Source organism: Danio rerio, chromosome 10 (assembly GCF_052040795.2).
Source record: "Danio rerio strain M-AB ecotype USA chromosome 10, GRCz13ab, whole genome shotgun sequence".
Taxonomy (NCBI): Eukaryota; Metazoa; Chordata; class Actinopteri; order Cypriniformes; family Danionidae; genus Danio; species Danio rerio.
The window spans coordinates 48,382,174-48,403,310 of NC_141030.1; the positions used below are offsets into that span (position 1 = coordinate 48,382,174).

General features: G+C 39.4%; 2 protein-coding genes across 14 annotated transcripts in view; both read left to right on the top strand.

The window, feature by feature from the left end:
- myo18b (myosin XVIIIB) overlaps nt 1-21,137 on the top strand; it is an 880,426-nt gene that overhangs the window by 251,677 nt on the left and 607,612 nt on the right. The window lies entirely within an intron of this gene.
- sez6l (seizure related 6 homolog (mouse)-like) overlaps nt 1-21,137 on the top strand; it is a 148,887-nt gene that overhangs the window by 116,920 nt on the left and 10,830 nt on the right. For all 13 annotated transcript variants that reach the window (XR_015501496.1, XR_015501492.1, XR_015501493.1 and 10 more), the window contains exons 4-10: nt 5,761-5,956; nt 6,402-6,587; nt 8,910-9,081; nt 9,552-9,721; nt 11,180-11,374; nt 15,584-15,722; nt 18,576-18,772. Coding sequence is in view for 7 of the 13 variants with exons in the window: in XM_087271302.1 (XP_087127428.1) it covers nt 5,761-5,956; nt 6,402-6,587; nt 8,910-9,081; nt 9,552-9,721; nt 11,180-11,374; nt 15,584-15,722; nt 18,576-18,772 (1,255 nt within the window). In the remaining 6 variants the exon portion in view is untranslated. The remainder of the gene's footprint in view (nt 1-5,760; nt 5,957-6,401; nt 6,588-8,909; nt 9,082-9,551; nt 9,722-11,179; nt 11,375-15,583; nt 15,723-18,575; nt 18,773-21,137) is intronic.

Below are 21,137 nucleotides of genomic sequence, written 5' to 3' on the forward strand. Positions count from 1 at the left end.
TACTTTACCTTACTTTACCTTACTTTACCTTACCTTACCATACATTTCATTACTTCACTTTACTTCACTTCACTTTAATTTGCTTCACTTCACTTCACTTCACCTTTTACTTTACTTTACATATAACATTGTATAACAGTGGTTTGTTTTGGAGATAATCCAAAACTAATATTGACTTAAACTTAAAGGGGCTAATAATATTGAACTTAAAATGTGTTTAAAACAAGTTAAAAAAGCTTTTATTCTAGCTGAAATAAAACAAATAAGACTTTCTCCAGAAGAACAAATATTAGAGGAATACTGTGCAAAATTCCTGAATCTGTTCAACATCTGTTCAACACAGATTTCCGTAAAATCTCATCAACGGCAGGGAAGCGTTTTCTCCTAATTGCTGAGTTTTCTCCTCAGTGGACGGGAAAGAGTTAATGCTAGACTGGATTTATTGCTTCCATTAATCACAATTCAGGTGAAGTGACAAACTGCGGCGTGTGTGTTTGACTGAACGGGCACCTGTTAATGCATGAATCTCTTTAAATCATATGCTAATAGACTGTGTAATTCAACAAATAAGCAGCTGCAGAACACCGACCGCAGCACGCGGCCCGCAGGGAGTTCTCTGGAAATGCAATCTGCTGCCTAACAAGCTTTTTTTCCTGCAATGCAATCCCATTTTCAGGGTTGCCAGGTTTTCACAATAAAACTACACTGTAAAACACATTCTTACTGCCCTATTTTTAGTTGATTCAAATGAACTTTTCAAGTTATGTCAACTTACATCAGTTGTCCAGGTTTTTGCCACAAAACTACACTGTAAGAAAATGTAATCTGCTGCCTAACAAGCTTTTTTTCTGCAATGCAGTCCCATTTTCAGGGTTGCCAGGTTTTCTCAACTTAATTACATTGTATAAAACTTCTGCCTTATTTTGAGCTGAATAATATTAACTTTTCTAATCATGTCAACTTACGTCAGTTATTCAATCCAATTTTCATGGTTGCCAGGTTTTCGCCACAAAACTACACCGTAAACAATTCTTGCTGCATTATTTTTAGTTAAGTCAAATACATTTTTCTAGTCATGCTCTAGTCAACTTACGTCAACCATGCAATCATATATTAGGGTTGCCAGGTTTTCGCCACAAAATTACACTGTAAAAAAAATGCAATCTGCTGTCTAACAAGCTTTTTTCCTGCAATGCAATTCCATTTTTAGGGTTGCCAGGTTTTTGTAAAAAAAAAAAAAAAAACTACAGTGTAAAAATTGTTGCTGCCTTATTTTTGAGTTGAATCAAATTACTTTTCTAGTCATGTTAATTTACATCAATCATGGGATCCAATTTTTAGGGTTGCCAGATTTTCGCCACCAAACTACACTTTAAAAACATTCTTGCTGCCTTTTTTTTTAGCTGAATAATATATTTAATAATCTTAATATAAAGTAATGAATAATAATATTTGCAACATTTTTACATTGTAAAAAACATTCTTGCTGTTTTATTTTTGAGCTGATTAAAATTACCTTTTCTACTCATGTCAACTTTCATCAAATGTGCAATCCCATTTTTTCAGGGTTGCCAGGTTTTCACCACAAAGCTACACTGTAAAAACATTATTGCTCCCTTATTTTCAGTTGAATCATATTACCTTTTTTTTTTTACTCATGTCAACTTAGTCAATCATACATTCCCATATTTAGGGTTGCCATATTTTTGCAACAAAACTATAGAAAAAAAATTCTTGCTCCCTTTTTAAGTTGGATGGAATTAACTTTTCTAGTCATGTCAAATTCCGTTTATCATGCAATCCAATTTTCATGGTTGCCAGGTTCTCGCTAACAAAAATACACTGTAAAAATTTCTCACTGCCTTATTGAGTTGAATCAAACTACGTTTTCTTGTCATGTCAACATGCATCAATCAGAAATAAAAACATTAGGGTTAGGGTTAATATAAAAATATTAGGGTTAGCGTAAAACATTAAAGCAACATAAAATATGTTTTGTTTTTATTTTTTTTGTCATTACATTTTTTACAGCGTAGCCCAACAATATCAAAACTCCAAATATGCTACTTGCATGTTTAAAAATACTTATTTTACATCAACACAACACTGTATGTGTTATGCATTGATTATTCTTTGAAGATCCACTGCATGTCAGTTAACTCATGGAATAAAAAAACATCTCAACCCCTGGCAAGTGTTTAAAAGTATTCAAATACTGCAAGAAAAATGTGGACTTGGCATCCCTGGACACTATTTTTCCATATTTCCTTTTTATTATTGCAACAAAACATTAACAATGTATAAGACAAAACTATAGTACAAACCATACAGAGATAACTTTTAAACAATAAGGGAAATATGACTCACATTTAAATTATTATTCCAAGGTTATATAAAGAAAGGAGAAGAAAAAAACAAAAACAAAAGGGCACATGCGAAGCAAATCCTAGTTAATGCAGAATATTAAACAAAGTACAAATTCTGCAAGTTTTACCTGCTTTTTATTACTAGTTCCAGTTTTCCATTTTTCTGGACACATAAATGTATAAAATACTTAATTATCATAATTAAAATTAATAATTAAATGTAAAAATTTAACTTCATATAATTAAATGTGAGTATTAATTATTAAATGAATTAAATGTGAATAAATATTAAAATAATTAATAAAATAAAAAATAAATAACATAATAAAATTATTGAAATAATAATTTTTTAAACAATTATATACATTTAAAAAAATTAATAATAATAATTATAATAATATATGTAATAATTATATAAAATACACGATAATCATAAAAAATATTAAATACTAGTTCAAATAAATATTTAAATAAGTAATACAATAACATAAAAATAACAATAAAAACTAATAATAGAAAATAAATACATTATGAAATAATAATATATGTAACAATAATATAATATATATAATAATCTTAATTAATATAAAATAATGAATAATAATATATGCAACAATAATATAAAATACATTATAGTCATAATTAATATTAGTTATTAAATGTAAAAATTTTACTTACTATAATTAAATGTAAATATTGATTTTAAATGTATTAAATGTAAATAAATATTCAAATAATGAATACAATAAAAAATAAATAGCATAAATTAATAAAATAAGTTATTTTAAACAATTATATACATTTTAAAATAATTAATTAATAATAATAATAATATATGTAATAATATTTAAATAATGAATGCAATAACATAATAAAAAATAATAAAAATAAAATCTAATATAATTAATATGTAACAATAATATAAATTGCATACAAATCATAATTAATATTAAGTAATGAATAATAATATATTTAACAGTAATATAAAATAAAATATAAAGTATCTGTCATAACTTTAATCCACAAATCAAAAAATCTCCCCGTGCAAGTGTTAATAAGTAGCCCTTGGAAATTGCAAAGCTGTGTTGATCACTTGGCAACCCTGGACATTTGAAGCTCCCTCTAGTGGACAACAGTGTTTCTGCACAGCTACAATTACTGAAGCTGAGTGCTTCAGATAATCCCAGAGAGACGGAGACACACGCACAGATATTAATGAGACAAACGGGACTGATGTGTCCGCATGCAAACCAATGTAATCCCGTGTCCATGTCCGTTCTCCCTCTGCGGAGGATTCACACCAATGACATAATCTCTAATTACCACTGTAATCACAGCCATGGGCCTTGTGTGTGTCTGTGTGTGTGTGTCGAGGGATTAAAACACTTCCAATTAATTTGCTATGTACACACACTCGTCCTCATGAGATGTGGATAATCCATGCTGGCTGGGATATGATGGAAAATCTACTTGAAATTCAGAGGCTTTTTTAATCAAAATACTCTACTATTATTACTTGATTTAGATGTTGTGTTATGTTCACATGCCTCCTTTTGTGTTGTGTGTGAGCTTGCTCAGTGTGCATGACAAGTGGCTTGTGGCTTCATAGTGTCACGTTGCGATTAGTTCTTATTTCACATGAATTTTCCGGCCTCAACACTATGAATTCATTCATTTTCTTTTCGATTAGTCCCTTTATTAATCAGGGGTCGCCACAGCAGAAATCAACCGCCAACTTATCCTGCATATGTTTTACACAGTGGACGTCCTTCCAACTGCAACCCACCACTGGGAAACACCCATACACTCCCATTAACACACATACACTACAGCCAGTGTAGTTGATCAGTTCCCCTATAGCGCATGTGTTTGGACTGTAGGGGAAACCCTCGCCAACACGGGGGGAACATGCAAACTCCACACAGAAACACCAACTGATCCAGCTAGAGTTTGAACCAGCGACCTTCTTGCTGTGAGGCGATCGTGCTACCCACTGCGCCACCGTGACGCAGGATTTACTGATTTTTTGTTTTATATATTTTTTCTCCTCGGGCCACACCAAACTAATTTCTTTGTCACAACTATTAAATAATCTGTCAAAACGGTTTCCTCCGGGTGCTCCGGTTTCCCTCACAGTCCAAAGACATGCGGTACAGGTGAATTGAGTAGGCTAAATTGTCCGTAGTGTATGAGTGTGTGTGTGTATGTGTGGATGTTTCCCAGAGATGGGTTGCGGCTGGAAGGGCATCCGCTGCGTAAAAACTTGCTGGATAAGTTGGCGGTTCATTCCACTGTGGCGACCCTAGTTAAAGGGACGAAGCCGACAAGAAAATAAATGAATGAATGAAACTGTCCTTAAGAAAAACAATAGACATTTAAAAAATGATTGTCGTATCTAAAATGCATCGTAGTTTGTTCATGCTTTTTTTTTTTAAAGACAACCGATCCCACCAGTTGCATTTCCAGGCATGGTTGCTTTGCGCAAGGATGCGGGAGCTCTTAAACCCTCTTGCTCATGACATTAGCTGTGTGTACGACACTGAAACCCTCATCAGTGAGTGAGGAGAGCCTGTCTCACTCACCACCTGAACCCCCTTGATTCGGTGTTCACCTGCTTTCTTTTACTTGCACGAACAGTTATCAGTCTTGCTGATCGCATTCGCATGCATATCGACAAACAGTCTTAAACCAAATGTTGTGAGTTTATGATGTTTAAGTGAGATGCTGTAACATTTAGGTGACGCAAATGTAATGTGCGCGACTGATCAAGGATGAGGCAGGAATCAATTCGGAATTAAAGCTTTTCGCTCGATGGTTTAAACCAGGGGTCTCAAACTCAACTTACCTGAGGGCCGAGTCTGGGTAAGGCAAAAGGCTTCCTTTTGGCACAGTACAGTTTTGACTGGCGTTTGTGGATGTTACTCTGTATTATGGTACTTGACAAAAGTTTTCCGCAGTAATTCTGAGCCCATGTGGTGTTCTGGTTATTGGATGAGTGAGGATTCTTGATGCAGCGCCCCCTGTGGGATCGGAGATCACAGGTGTTCAGCTTAGGCTGTTGACATCACCTGTGTCACACCACATCATTATTTCAGCAGTTTACCTGATTACCAGCCCTAAACTACTCCTGACACAACTTGTGTATGAGTGTGTTGCGGGTCTGAATGACAGGAATGGAGGAATATTTACAAATGAAATGAAGCTGACCAGACAAAACATCAAATATTATGTGTTCATATCGTCTGCCTCAAGTCAAAGTAAATGTGGAAATCACTACTTGTTTTGTTTGTGCTTTCCATACTGTCCCAACCTTTTCTGATTTGGGGTTGTACATGTTCTGCATACTGTATAGTGTGTATGTGAGTTTCCCTGATCTGTCTTTGCTTTATTGCAGGTGAAAAGTGTGAACCTGTCAGAGGGCGAGCAGCTGTCAATCAGAGGAGTAGATGAAGGCGGAGCCCTGCTCGTTCTGGCCAATCAGACACTTCTGGTGGAGGGTCAGGTGATCCGCAGTCCGACCAATACGCTGTCGGTGTTTTACCGCTCGTCTCCAGAGGGAGGAGTCGGCCTGTTCCAGCTGCACTATCAGAGTCAGTCTCAAAACAACCCATTAAGCACTAAACAGCAGCTCTGGGCCTCATAATCACTCATCACACACAACTGGGGTGTTTATATAATATTATGCTAATGAATCCCACAGGTGCGTGCGTGGAAATGATAAAAACGCTCCTCGTCTGGAAGCCTCAGTGTTGTTGCGGAGAGTTTGCCTCTAAACTTTTAATTGAAAAAGTCTCTGCTTGGTTAATTTGCTCTGCTATCAAACTAGATAGCTTCTGCCGTGTCCATTAACAGGCTAATGTAGTGAAGTTTTACTCCAGGGCTCATTTCACAGGGTTTTTCTCATGCGCAGTCGAATTAGCATTCATTTCCCTCATAAATGATTAAAGGATGAGTCCACTCTGCAGAGATGTCTTCATGTACTCAGATGGTGTAAATGGAGATGTTTTAAAGGATGACTGAGTGTTTCTTCTCCAGTTTTTCGGCTGAGTTGTGCTCTACCTCGACGGCCTCATTTTGGTGAGGTGTCAGTCAAAGATCTGCATCCTGGAGGAACGGCTCATTTCCAGTGTCACATGGGATATCACCTGCAGGGGGACGCCACACTCACCTGCCTGAACGCCTCGCTGCCCGTCTGGAGCCAGCATGAGCCCAGCTGCAGAGGTCAGACATATGCTGAACACAACCAACGCCTAGACTAAAGATCACCTTAGCAACCACATTGCAATCCAATAACACCTCACAACCTATTGCTGATGATACAAAGGGCAACTTTTTTAGCAATGCTACGGAAATGATTCCATAAATGGGTAACCAGGTAAGATATGGGGTAACTAATTAGGGCAATGGGATACAGATACGATGTTGTTGCACATTCTTAATAGAAAAGCATTTAAACAACATTGCCTTGCAAAACTGCCCAGCAACATTGCTCAAAAAGTGTATGATCAGCATTAGGAACAATCTAACCAACTATCTATCAAAGCCCTCACAACTGTTTACACAATATTCACACAACAACCTATCAGAACCTTTACAATGCTCTCACAACCACCTACAGCACCATAACATCAAAGAAACCTAGCAACACCATAACAACCACTTAGAACCTGATCAATTACCTAAGAACACCCTGGCAACCACCCAGAACATAATATCAATAAAGTAACAACATATCTGAACCTTAGCAACACCCTGTTAACCATTTTGAACAACATAACAGGAGAGTAACAACTTTCCAGAACCTAAAACACACCCTAACAACCACCTAGATCATCATGACAACACAATTACAACTTCTAAGAATCTTAGCAACACCCTGACAACCACCCAGAACACCATAGCAACATAGTAACAACTTCTTATAAACTTAGCAACACCCTGACAACCACCCAGAACACCATAGCAACATAGTAACAACTTCTTATAAACTTAGCAACACCCTGGCAACCACCCAGAACACCATAGCAACATAGTAACAACTTCTTTTACACTTAGCAACACCCTGACAACCACCTAGAACACCAAAGCAACATAGTAACAACTTCTTATAAACTTGGCAACACCCTGACAACCACCTAGAACACCATAGCAACATAGTAACAACTTCTTATAAACTTGGCAACACCCTGACAACCACCTAGAACACCATAGCAACATAGTAACAACTTCTTATAAACTTGGCAACACGCTGACAACCACCTAGAACACCTTAGCAACATAGTAACAACTTCTTATATACTTAGCAACACCATGACAACCACCTAGAACACCATAGCAACATAGTAAAAACTTCTTATAAACTCGGCAACACCCTGACAACCACCCAGAACACCTTAGCAACATAGTAAAAACTTCTTATAAACTTAGCAACACCTTGACAACCTCCCAGAACACCATAGCAACATAGTAACAACTTCTTATAAACTTATCAACACCCTGACAATAACCTAGAACACCATATCAACATAGTAACAACTTCATATAAACTTGGCAACATCCTGACAACCACCTAGAACACCATAGCAACATAGTAACAACTTCTTATAAACTTAGCAACACCCTGTCAATCACCCACACCAGAACACAGGCCCGTGCAGAGACAGTCCAAAGGGTATATGCAGGATAAATTTATTGAAGTGGGGGGGGGGGGGTTGTCGCGCGCATGTTACTAACAACATAGTAACAATTTCTTATAAACTTAGCAACACCCTGGCAACCACACAGAACAGCATAACAACATAGTAACAACTTCTAATAAACATAGAAACACGCTGGCAACCACCAAGAACACCATAGCAATCTAGTAACAACTTCTAATAATCGTAACAACACCCTGACAACCACCCAGAGCATCATAACAACATAGTAACAACTTCTTATAAACTTAGCAACACCCTGGCAACAACCCAGAACACCATAGCAACATAGTAACAATTTCTTATAAACTTAGCTACACCTTGGCAACCACCTAAGACACCAGAACAACACAGTAATTTTTTTATAAACTTAGCAACACCCTGGCAACCACACAGAACAGCATAACAACATAGTAACAACTTCTAATAAACATAGAAACACGCTGGCAACCACCAAGAACACCATAGCAATCTAGTAACAACTTCTAATAATCGTAACAACACCCTGACAACCACCCAGAGCATCATAACAACGTAGTAACAACTTCTTATAAACTTAGCAACACCCTGGCAACAACCCAGAACACCATAGCAACATAGTAACAACTTCTTATAAACTTAGCAACACCCTGGCAACCACCAAGAACACCATAACAATACTGCAACAGCTTCTTATAAAATTTAGCAACAACCTGGAAACCACCCAACCTTTCAGTACCTTAGCAACACTTGACAGACCCTGAACACAATAACACAGAAACAAACTCTCAGAGTTTTCACAACCACCCAGTATAAGACAGTATTATAGTTAGCTTATTAATGCAATGTTCCATATGTTCTCGTCCAGCTCTGTGTGGCGGTGTTGTTAAGAACGCAACAGTGGGACGAGTGTTGTCCCCCTCACCCCATTCAGGCCCCAACAGCACTCTGGACCGCAGCTGCTCATGGTCTCTGGAGGCTCCAAGCGGCCAGCGGCTGCACCTACACCTGGAGAGAATGGTGTTGGGCACCACAGACAGGTAAACCCAGGTACCATCAACATCAATGCATGCTTCTCCTACGACAGCTCTGCAAGAATTGTTATGTTGGGGCTGTTTTTGCCCTATTGACTTCCATTATAATCACATTTTTGGATTACAAATCTCTGTGTCGTTCAGACTGACTCCCCTTTGGTTATGTTGGTTTGTTTTTGTCCCACTGACTTCCATTATAATCACATTTATTGATTGCAAAGCCATGGCACTCTTGATTGGTGCTGGTTTTCACTGTTGGACCCATCTAAAGGGATAATGATGACAACTGATGATCAACAGTAAAATGACAAATGTTACCTCTTAATCCTAACAGGGTAAATCAGCAGCAATCAGTAATGCATGATTAACTGCTGTCATGGCTTTGCAATCAATTAATGTGATTATAATGGAAGTCAATGGGGCACAAACAGCCCCCAACATAACCAAAGGTGAGTAAATCTTTCTCCATGATTTAGGCTTGTGTTATGGAGTGGTCTCGACGCTGGTTCGGTGGTCCTGTTTGATTCTGGACGTGGAGGTCCGATCCCGTTTGAGGGAGTGATCAGCGAAGGTCCAGCAGTTCGGGTTCAGTTTATAACAGACCAGCCGAACAGCCACAACACCGGCTTCAATATACGATTTGAAGGTAGGCTGACAATGCACCGAGTAGATTCAATTCAATGTGCAATGGACTAAAAATATTTACAGTATTTACTCCACTTGGACGTTAAATATGGAAGGTAATTCCTGCCAATTTTAAATAAATCAAATAAACATTGGAAATGAAAATGAAAATCAGATTAACAATTTCATTTTAAAACACTGTTCGCAAATTATCTGCCAAAATTGAAAACGAAATGAAATTATTTAATTTTCATTTTCACTTTGACAACACATCGTCCCTGTCAAACTGATAATTAAAACGAAGTTGCCGATTTAACATTTCATTTTCCCTGCATTTCCACGTCAAGACTGCCAATATTAAAATAAAAAGCCAAACTGAAAAATAAAATGCAAACACAATTTTTACACAGCGTGTTATTAATGTTCACGCTATAATAGTGACACAATTCAAATGAAAATGTAAATTTAAGCTTTCCTTTTATTGACACTTTTTCATTTCAGTTTTCATTTTCGATTTCATTTTCAACTTAAAGCTGTATGCAAAGCCTATGCTAATCAGTGGGAGGGGCGTATTCGAGTGACGTCGAGTGCTTTCACACACAGAGCCCGAGGGCAGAAGCACGGTATTCTTGGATGGGACAGCGTGAGTTACTAGTGTAAATACAGTATAACAGAGGTAAAATGGCAAAAACTGTTAGTCAGCTTTTATGTGAAGCAGCTGCTGCATTGGTAGAGCAAGAGGAACACGGGACACAGGAGAACCAAACGTCAAACTTCGCAGCAGGAGTCGTGGGCTTCCTGAGTGGGCAGAGAAACTGCAGCGTAAGTGTGGTAGGCCTTGTGATGAAGTCGTATAGTGTACTGTATTAGGTCTTGTGACGTTAACAACTTGTCAGTACTAAAATCTTTGAAAGACAGCTAAATCAGCTCGGTACAGTTGGTTTTAGGTTTCATATTCGCCAGACATACATGAACGCAGTGATAGGGATCATCTGCAAATTACATCGACAGTTATATTGCAGACTTTCGACACGTCCAAGTGAGGCTTGTTTAAAAGACATTTAAAATATCGAATTACAATGCATTAAAACATGATGATGATTAAAAAAAAACATATATAATAGACAGTCACATAATTATCAATCTTTTCATACAAATGCTCTTATGTCAGCATGATCAAACGAGAATATAATAACAGACTACTCATGTAAAGTACTCTATCAAAAACATTAGCATTATTTTCCAACATGTTTTTAAAAGCATTCATGTTTTTATCTAAAAATGTATGAATTTCATTGTTTTGATAATATATTTGTGTGTGGGGGGGGGGGGGTAATTATTGAGATAAAAAGAAAGATACTCAAGTGGAAGATCAATAAATGATGACAGAATTTACATTTTTGGGAACTGTGCCTTTAAGGCTAATAAATCTATCATGTTTCTTTGACATGTTTATTGTATTGTGGCTTTTCCTGTCCAGCGTTCGAGAAAGGCCACTGCTACGAACCGTATATTCAGAATGGAAACTTCAGCACGACGGACACGGCGTACGGTGTGGGGACGGTAGTTCAGTTCAGCTGTGACCCGGGACACTCTCTGGAGCAGGGCCCGCCCGTCATCGAGTGCATAAACACACGAGACCCCTACTGGAACGACACCGAGCCGCTCTGTAAAGGTTTGTATCTGCTCACATTCACAATCAGTGTACTACTGACCAGGAAACAGCATGTGCATCATTTCGTTAGAGCAGGGGTCTCAAACGGCAAACTGCCAGCCTGCAGGTCATTTGCAGCTCTCCTTCCTCTTCCCTCCGGCCCAAAACTGATGTCAAAAACATGTTGTGGACTTTGTAAGTGTAAAAACTGAACGCTTCACTAGTTAGAAAACAGTTAAACAGAGCATCTGCAGCGCGAGAATAAAGAACGAGCCTCCTCCATTCAGCCTCTTTACTTTACTCCTTTACTTTACTCCTTTACTTTGGTGGAGTGAGGAAACGGTGGAAACTCACTCCACTGAACACATCCAGTAGCCTACATATTTAATTTCCTTTATTAAACACAAAGATTTGTGTCTAAACTGTTTCTAAATTCAGTTCTAATCTCCAGCAAAGGAATAAATGAACAATAATAATGAAGTGTGCTCTGAAAACTGAGTTATATCCAAACACACGTCCTGCTCTTATGCCCCATATGCTGATGCAGACGTCTCCAAAACCCCACAGCTGGACACATCTACACTTGTGTTTATTAAAACAAATATAAATCTGCTGATAATAAATAATATAAGAACATTCAAATGCAAATTTTCATAATTAAACTGAAAAAAGCAACCCGGGCTCATTGTGGAAACGTAGCCCCGCGAACGTTTCTGTGGACCGCGTGATACGTCCCGGGAAGTACGTATTCGAGCGGTGTTTGTTTTCGCGGATCCGCGAGAGGCCGCTGTGCATGCTTTTTCGCGTCTCGGGTGCCTCTCGGGAGCGCGCGCCGTTCGCACCCACGCTGTTTTCACGCGAAAAGCCGCTGGATTGGCCGACCCGGGCGCCCTCCTCTTCCTCCTCCTCCTTCCCTAAACCCAAGCGACGGTTTCCAAAAGCCGTCCAGAAAGAAAAAAAAAAGCTAAAGCCTTCGTCTTCGATTTCGACCGCGTTTTCAGATCGCGCCGCGTTCCCGCCCTTATTTTTCGGATTCTGTTTTTCATCTTACCTGATTTCCGGAACCTGCTGTTCCCCGGACTCGATCCCGATCGTCGTCTCCGCGGCCGGATCCTCCTCCTCCAGGGCCTCCGCTCTGCCGATGCAACGCTGTGAGCTAAGCGGACAAACTGGCTGCATCAGAAAAGCCCTCCACTAGGAGGCGAGCCGTCGGCCAGCGAGCGCGAAGAGGAGGAGCGGAGTGGCGCCACACTGCTAAAAACTAAACGCGGCCGTACGTACCTCCGGCCACGTAAATCGCGGCCTCCAGAAACGTCCGCGGGGCTACGTTTCCAGAATGAGCTTGGGTTGGAAAAAAGGGGAGATTGAGTAGATTATCTTAATTATTTGTTCACCTTTCATGCTAACAATAGAAATATTGCACTATTTTGATTTGACGCAGAACATACACAGTACTAAAGGATATCATTGATCCTCTGCTAAATGTCATGGGCTGAAGCTTATTAGTCCGCTTTCTCTAATTATGCTCTGGTAATTGCGTCAGATGTAAATGGTATGATAATGTGCTTTGATGTATGAAGTGCTGTTCAGCTTGTCCTCTGCCGTCTGACTAATGTTCACACATGTTGACCTGATGATCAGAGCTGGTGCAGTTGTCGTTGTTGACCCGTGTTTAACCCTGCTGTAATTCCTCTTCAGCTGCTTAAAGCAGGTTTTCTGAGACTGACAGCAGGTCAGTGGTGGATAACAGACGAACGCTGGTCAACCACACATGCTGCAGTTACACATGCTTGTTATCATTCGGGTGTCGCATGCAATTAATTTCACAATTAACACCGCGTAGCATGGAGATTCACAAATGCGGGGAGCAGAACCGACAGAAGTGAAGAAAAATACTAGACAGAAGATTGTGACCATGACTGAATGCATTTTACATTTTGGGTAATTATCTTGATAGTTAATAATGTATGTGGATGCAAATTTTGATAGATATGTGATATTGTGTGCATAATTATAATTAATATGTTAATAATGGCATTATTATATGTTTTTTTCATTTGAGTTTGTGTAATTTATGTGCAGTTGAAAGCATAAGCATACATACACTGTATAAAAAAAGGCACATAACCAATTTAAAGACAGTCAGATGTTACTGTGACTGAACTCTTTCTCTTTTAGGTAAGTTAGGATGATCAGATGTGTTTCTGTTCTGCTTAATAACAGAATAATGAGAGAGAGATTTGTTTGGGAAATTGTTCTAACTCTTCTTGAAAGTCAAGTTTACACACAATAAGATTATTCTGCCTCTGATAAAGCTCAGATGATGATGTCAAGGTTTTGGAAGTTTCTGATTGGCTAATTGACAACATTTGAGTTAATGTGAGGCACAGCTGTAGAATAGTATTGAAGGAAAGGCTCAAACACACTGCTTCCTTCTGTGACAACATGGAGAATCAACAAGCCAGAATCAACAACAAAGCCAGATTACAATTAGATAATGACACTGGGGAAAAGATTAATGTGTGGACACATGTGCTGTGCTCTGATGGAGCTAAGATTGAACTGTTTGGCCATAATGAGCAGTGTTACATTTGGAGGACAAAGGGGAAAGCGCACAAGCCTAAAACACCATCCCAACTGTGCAGTATGGGAGCGGCAGCATCATGTTGTGGGGCTGTTTTGCTGCAGGAGGGACTGGTCCACCTCACAGCATAGATGGCATCATGAAGACAGAACATTATGGAGAAATACTGAAGCAACATCTCAAGACATCAACCAAGACATTAAACAACACGGGCTCATTTTGAAAACGTAGTCCTGTGAACATTTCTGGAGACTGTGAATTATGTAGCCGGAGGTACGTATGGCTGCATTTCATTTTTTAAGCGAACGCTATGGGGTGGCATGACGGCGTTCCTTTTTGCGAATACCGGCTGACCGCTTACCTCCGTGTGGAAGGCTTTCCCGCCGCAACCAGTTTGTCCAGTTAGCACGATGGCGACGATGACCGGGTTCGAGTCTGGGGAAGAGCAGTTCCAGAAATCAGAAACAAAAAACAGAATTCAAAAAATAAGGTGAACGAGTTCATAACAGGGTGAGAATGTGATAAAATCCGAAAACGTGGTAAAAATCAGACGAGGGCTTTTTTTTTTTGTTTGGCTTTTGTGAATTGTTGGTTGGGTTTAGGGAAGTAAGCGGGTGGGCGGGTCAATCTGTAAAATTGGTTGGGTTTAGGGAAGGAGGAAGGTGGGTCAGCCGATTGGCCGGTCGCCCAGTCAATCACTCATTCAGTCAGACAGACGGTTGTTCGACAGCGGCCTCTGGTGGGTTTACGGGAGAACAGCACGGGCGCAAATGGCACTCATGAGAAACATTTGAGATATGAAAAAGTGCACACAGCAGCCTCTCGTGCATTCGCAAAAACAAAAACTGCAAAATGATGTACCTCCCGGGACTTATTTTGTGGACTCCAGAAACGTCCAGGGGACTACATTTTCAGAATGAGCCTGGGTTGAAATTATAACTTGGCCACAAATGGGTGTTCCCAAAAGACTTTTGAGAATACTGCCAAATTAGGACAAATGTGCTTCAAGGACAACTGAGTGAATGTTTTGGAGTGGCCATCACAAAGCCCTGATCTCAATCCTGTAGAAAATTTGTGGGCAGAGTAGAAAAAGCTTGTGCGAGCAGTCAATACACACAGCAACACTGGAGACAGAGTGGTTTGATTAGCATTAAAGTGAAGTTAAACATCTCCCATGGCCTGCGCAGTCACCAGAACCAAACATTATTGAGCACTTTGGGGTGTTTTGGACGAGCAAGTTAGGAAAGGTTTTTCTCCTCCAGCATCATGTAGTGACCTGAACACCATTTTGAAGAAGAATGATATCCCTCTGATCGCTGTGCAGGACTTGAGTCTGTCATTCTCAAGACCGACTGGTGCTGTATTGCAGTGGTGGCCAACCCTGTTCCTGGAGAGCCACCTTCCTGCAGATTTCAGTTGCAACCCATATCAAACACACCTGCCTGTAATTATCACGTGGTGTTCAGGTTCCTATTAATTAGTTCAGGTGTGTTTGATATGGGTTGCAACTGAAATCTGCAGGAACAGGGTTGGCCACCCCTGCTGTATTGGGTGCAAAAGGAGGCCCCATAGCACACATAATGAAATTAGTATAGTCCTAATCTATCTCTCTCTCTCTGTCTGTGTGTGTGTGTGTGTCTCCACAGCTCTGTGTGGTGGTGATCTGTCAGGCCCCAGTGGAGTCATTCTGTCCCCGAACTGGCCTGAATGGTATGGTGAGGGTGAAGACTGCAGCTGGAGGATCCACGTCGGGGAGGACAAACGGGTCCTGCTGGACGTACAGCTGTAAGTGCTTCTGAAAACTGCAGCAGGCCTGAAATAAAGCCCTGAAGCACTTCTTTAGTAGCTGTGTTTACATCCACCTCTTTTTATGTGTAATTTGGAAGAATCGCATGAGAAATTTTTAATGGAAACACGATGATGTGCTTAAACTTTGAACATTGCAACAGTAGTTAACAGTACTGAGACTTCTCTTAGTTTGGTTTTGGGTTTGAGATCACGGTTTCAGTACATTTCAGATTATGATATGCTCAGTAAAATGCACTGTCAAATAAATATGAAAGCTAAATACAGTATAAAATGAATATGTAGCGGAGGCCGGTTAGTACAGAGCTGTGCAGGTAAAGCTATAAGGGTGCTCTAGCGACAGGTGCTAGAGGTCATGGTCTTTAGCCTCCTTGGTAGAGCAACCGACTCCCATGCAGAAGGACGCTGGCTCGATACCAGCTCGGAGCGGGTTGGGTGGCGTAGGATCGGTGGGATTACAAATACAATGCAGCAAATTAAGCAGTGCTTTTTGGGTTTATCATGTACCTATTATAATATAATGTAATTAAATAATCAAATACTGCATGTAATCATCACTGTATAGATTAAATAAAAGGTTAACCATCACAGAGCTGTACTAGCACTACACTTCTATTCAGGTAAGAGCAGAGTGCAGTATATGCAGCGCACAGGGGCGCCACACATGGTGGGGGCGCCAATATGCCAAAACTATCTTTGAAATTATCCTTTTAGAAGTTTCAAATAATATAAATTTAAAAAATATGTTTTGTTAAAAATGTTTATTTTGCATTTTAGACGAGTATAATATTGAAGTTTATTAAATAAATTATACCACCCCTCCCCCCATTGATCATTTGATTGATCCATTGTTCGTTACAGTCACATGTTCACAATGCAGAGAAGAATGAAGAGACGTGGAGCGCAAAGTAGAAACAAAATAAACTGCAAACAATGCCTTAAAATTAAAACTGCCATGACGAGTTTGATAATAAGAAATTAAAAAAGTTAAAAGTAATGTGAAACAATGTTCTTTATTTATTATTATTCATTATTAATTAATTAGCCATAATAAGAGGAATCACACAAAAGTACAGACCTAAATATATTTCAGGTAAAATAGAAAATAATATTTGGATTAAAGAATGTAGATTCCCCTATATATAAATTGATCATAATTAACCCTGTTAAAACTCACACATGAACAAATAGTCAGAATATTCACATTTTTTAGAACTGAAATGTTTATTAATTAATAATAATAATAATAATTATTCCTTACATTTATATAGCGCTTTTCTGGGCACTCAAACAGCTTTACACAATCATCCACCACCAGTGTGCAGCATCCACCTGGATGACGTGACGGCAGCCATTTTGCGCCAGACCGGACACCACACACCAGCTGATTAAGAGGAGACAGTGATGAAGCCAATTGAATATGTGGAGGGTTAGGAGGTCATGATAGACAGAGGCCAGTGGGCAGATTTAGCCAGAATGCCATGGTTAAACCCCTACCCTTTTTCGAAGGACATCCTGGGATTTTTAACGACCACAGAGAGTCGGGACCTCGGTTTAACGTCTCATCCGAAAGACGGCGCTCACTGAGCAGTATAGCGTCCCCGTCACTACACTGGGGCATTAGGACCCACACAGATCGCATATTGAGCGCCCCCTGCTGGCCTCACTAACAACACTTCCGGCAGTAACCTAGCTTTCCCATGTGGTCTCATCCGGGTACTGACCGGGCGCAGCCCTGCTTAGCTTCAGTGGGCGACCATGTGTGAGTTGCAGAGAGCTAGCTGCCGGAAGATCCATTTTTTTTTACCATACACATGTTTTTATAAATCATGTTTCATATTGATACATCAGCCCTTTTGGAAACTTTTTTTGCTTAAAACTGTTTTAGTTACAAAAAAAGTGTGCCCATAATATTTTAATAAAAAAAATGTCAAGGTGCTATAATTATTTAGTCAGGAAAATAAAATGTATAAAAACGAAATTAGAAATTTGAAAAACTTGAACCCGCATACTCCTCAGTAAATGTGCAGTTGTGCCCCTGATTATATCTTAAGTTGTTTGATTAATATTAAAAACACAGATCTGAGGGATCAGATGTTCTTACTTTAGGATGCAGAACAATTAGAAAGTTCCAGACACACATTTCCCCAATGTTTACACTCCAAGACAGAACTAATTGAAAGCTTAAGAAGTCGAACAGATAGAGATAATTATTGGTCTTAGCTGAGTGTTATCATAATGAAGCGAGGCTTAATTTGCATGTCGTAACTTTCCTGTGAAAAACATCGCCTACTTTAATGTTGGCTGATGGACATGTGCTCAGAGGTAGCTGTGTTTCTGCACTTAGAAACATATTATAACATCCACAGAGCCGGTTCAGAGAGTAGGAAGAAAGAAAATGAAGAATACAATGTTAATGTTTAAATGCAAACCTAAAAAATAGGTTGTGGATGTCGTCCTAAATGCTTCAATAATATATTGTGGCATCCCTAATTATTAATATTCTATTATTATTAGCTCCAGAACTGTCTTGAGCATCTGTCTGCGCTCCCAAAGAGCATCTCACTCCTCCAAAAGCCACCTTGTTTATATCGTTTTGCCTTCGTCTTCTGAGGCGCAGCTGATTTATTAGAGAAGAAAAAACACCAGTGTCATCATAAAACACTTCTCTCTCTGATATTTGCCTCCAGGTTTATCAAGAAGTGACCCTTTTGTTTCTCGTTGAATGAAAGCGCTGCGTTATTCGCTCATTTTTCATGCCGTATTCCAATTTTGTGCACACATTTGTTTCATATATTTGCATGTAAACCCAGCTGTTGTCTCCTCCATCAGGCTGAATCTGAGCGATAGTGATATGCTCACTATCCTGGATGGGGATGAAGTCACCACACGTATTCTGGGTCAGTTTGTGGGCGGCACGAGTCCCTTTAAGATGTCGTCCTCCAGTCCAGACCTCACCATCAGCTTCCACTCGGACCCGGCCGGCCTGGTGTTCGGGAAAGGCGAAGGCTTCATCATCAACTACATGGGTAAGAGACTCTCCATTCATTCACTTTCCTTCAGCTTAGTCCCTTACTTATCAGGGGTCGCCACAGCGGAATGAACCGCCAACTATTCCAGCATATGTTTTACACAGCGGATGCCCTTCCAGCTGCAACCCAGTACCCAGTACAAACACACTCATTCACATACACTAAGGACAATTTAGTTGATCAGTTCCCCTATAGCGCATGTGTTTGGACTGTGGGGGAAACCAACGCCAACACGGGGAGAACATGCAAACTCCACACAGAAATTACAACTGATCCAGCTGGGACTCGAACCAGTGACCTTCTTGCTGTGAGGCAATCAGACAGCTGATTTTTACATAAGTATATAAATAACTATCAGATATAAAACAATCTACTGAATACAACACTAATAACTGGATTATCTTTTGCATTAAATATATGCATCAGTTTTCCCACCTATAGACAAGCTTTCAGTCTAGAATTAGCGTCTCCCACACACACACACACACACACACACACACTTACACATACACTCTCTCTCCCATTCAAGTGATTTGAGCTCATTCGTTCTGTTCTCCAGTGGTCGACACGCATCTCAATCAATGTTTTCTGTGCAACTATTTTCAGCTGAAAACTCCCATCATCCTCTGCTCCTGCCCTCATTCATTCACATTTACTTTAGTTTCTGTTCTTTCCCAAATTTAAAGACACAGATGCACACACAGACACACACACACACACACACACTCACACAATCAAACACACACAGACACACACGCAGATATATACTCAGTCAGATAAACTCACACACACACATACACATACTGTATTACACACATATTTACACACAGAGAGAGACACAGACACACTCAATAAGATAAACACACATGCATACACGTACAAACATTACAAAAATTAGACACAATAAGATGCACATGCTCAATCAGATAAACGCACACACACATATACACATACACACATTCAGTCAGATAAACGCACACACACATATACACATACACACACTCAGTCAGATAAACGCACACACACACATATACACATACACACACTCAGTCAGATAAACACACAAACTCACATAAATATTACACACGTATATACTCTCTCAAAAACACACACATTCATACATGCACAAACACACTCACACAAATAGTCCTAATCATATCATATTACACACATATATTCACACAAACACACACACACACACACACACAGTCAGATAAACAAACACACACACACACACACACACACACATATTGCACAAGTATATACTCTCTCACACACACATTTATACATACACACACACACACATAAATAGTCCTAATCATATCATATTACACACATATATTTACACTCACACACACGCACACACACACACACACAGTCAGATAAACAAACACACACACACACACACACACACACACACAGTCAGATAAACAAACACACACACACACACACATATTGCACAAGTATATACTCTCTCACACACACATTTATACATACACACACACACACATAAATAGTCCTAATCATATCATATTACACACATATATTTACACTCACACACACGCACACACACACACACACAATCAGATAAACAAACACACTCACACACATATTGCACACGTATATACTCTCTCACAAACACACACATTTATACACACGCACACACACACACAAATAGTCCTAAACATATCAAATTACACATATATATTCTCACACACACACACAAACATACACACACACAGTCGGATAAACAAACAAACTCACACACATATTTCACACGTATATACTCTCTGACAAACACTCACATTTATACACACACACACACACACACACACACACAAATAGTCCTAAACATACCAAATTACACACATATATTCTCACACATACACACACACACACACAGACACACACACGCAGTCAGATAAACAAACACACTCACTCGCTCACAAACCCACACATTTATACACACACACACACAAATAGTCCTAAACATATCAAATGACACACATATATTCTCACACACACACACAAACATACACACACACACAGTCAGATAAACAAACACACTCACACACATATTATACACGTATATACTCTCTCACAAACACACACATTTATACACACACACACACACTCAGTCAGATAAACAAACACACTCACACACATATTACACACATATATACTCACAGACATTTAACCTGGACACACACACCCGCACACACTTACTCAGATAAACACACACACACAAATACACATATTACAAGCATATACTCACACTCAGTCAGATAAACACACACACACACACACACACACACACACACACACATTTTTGTAATAGGCCAAACTTCATTCTGGATCTGTT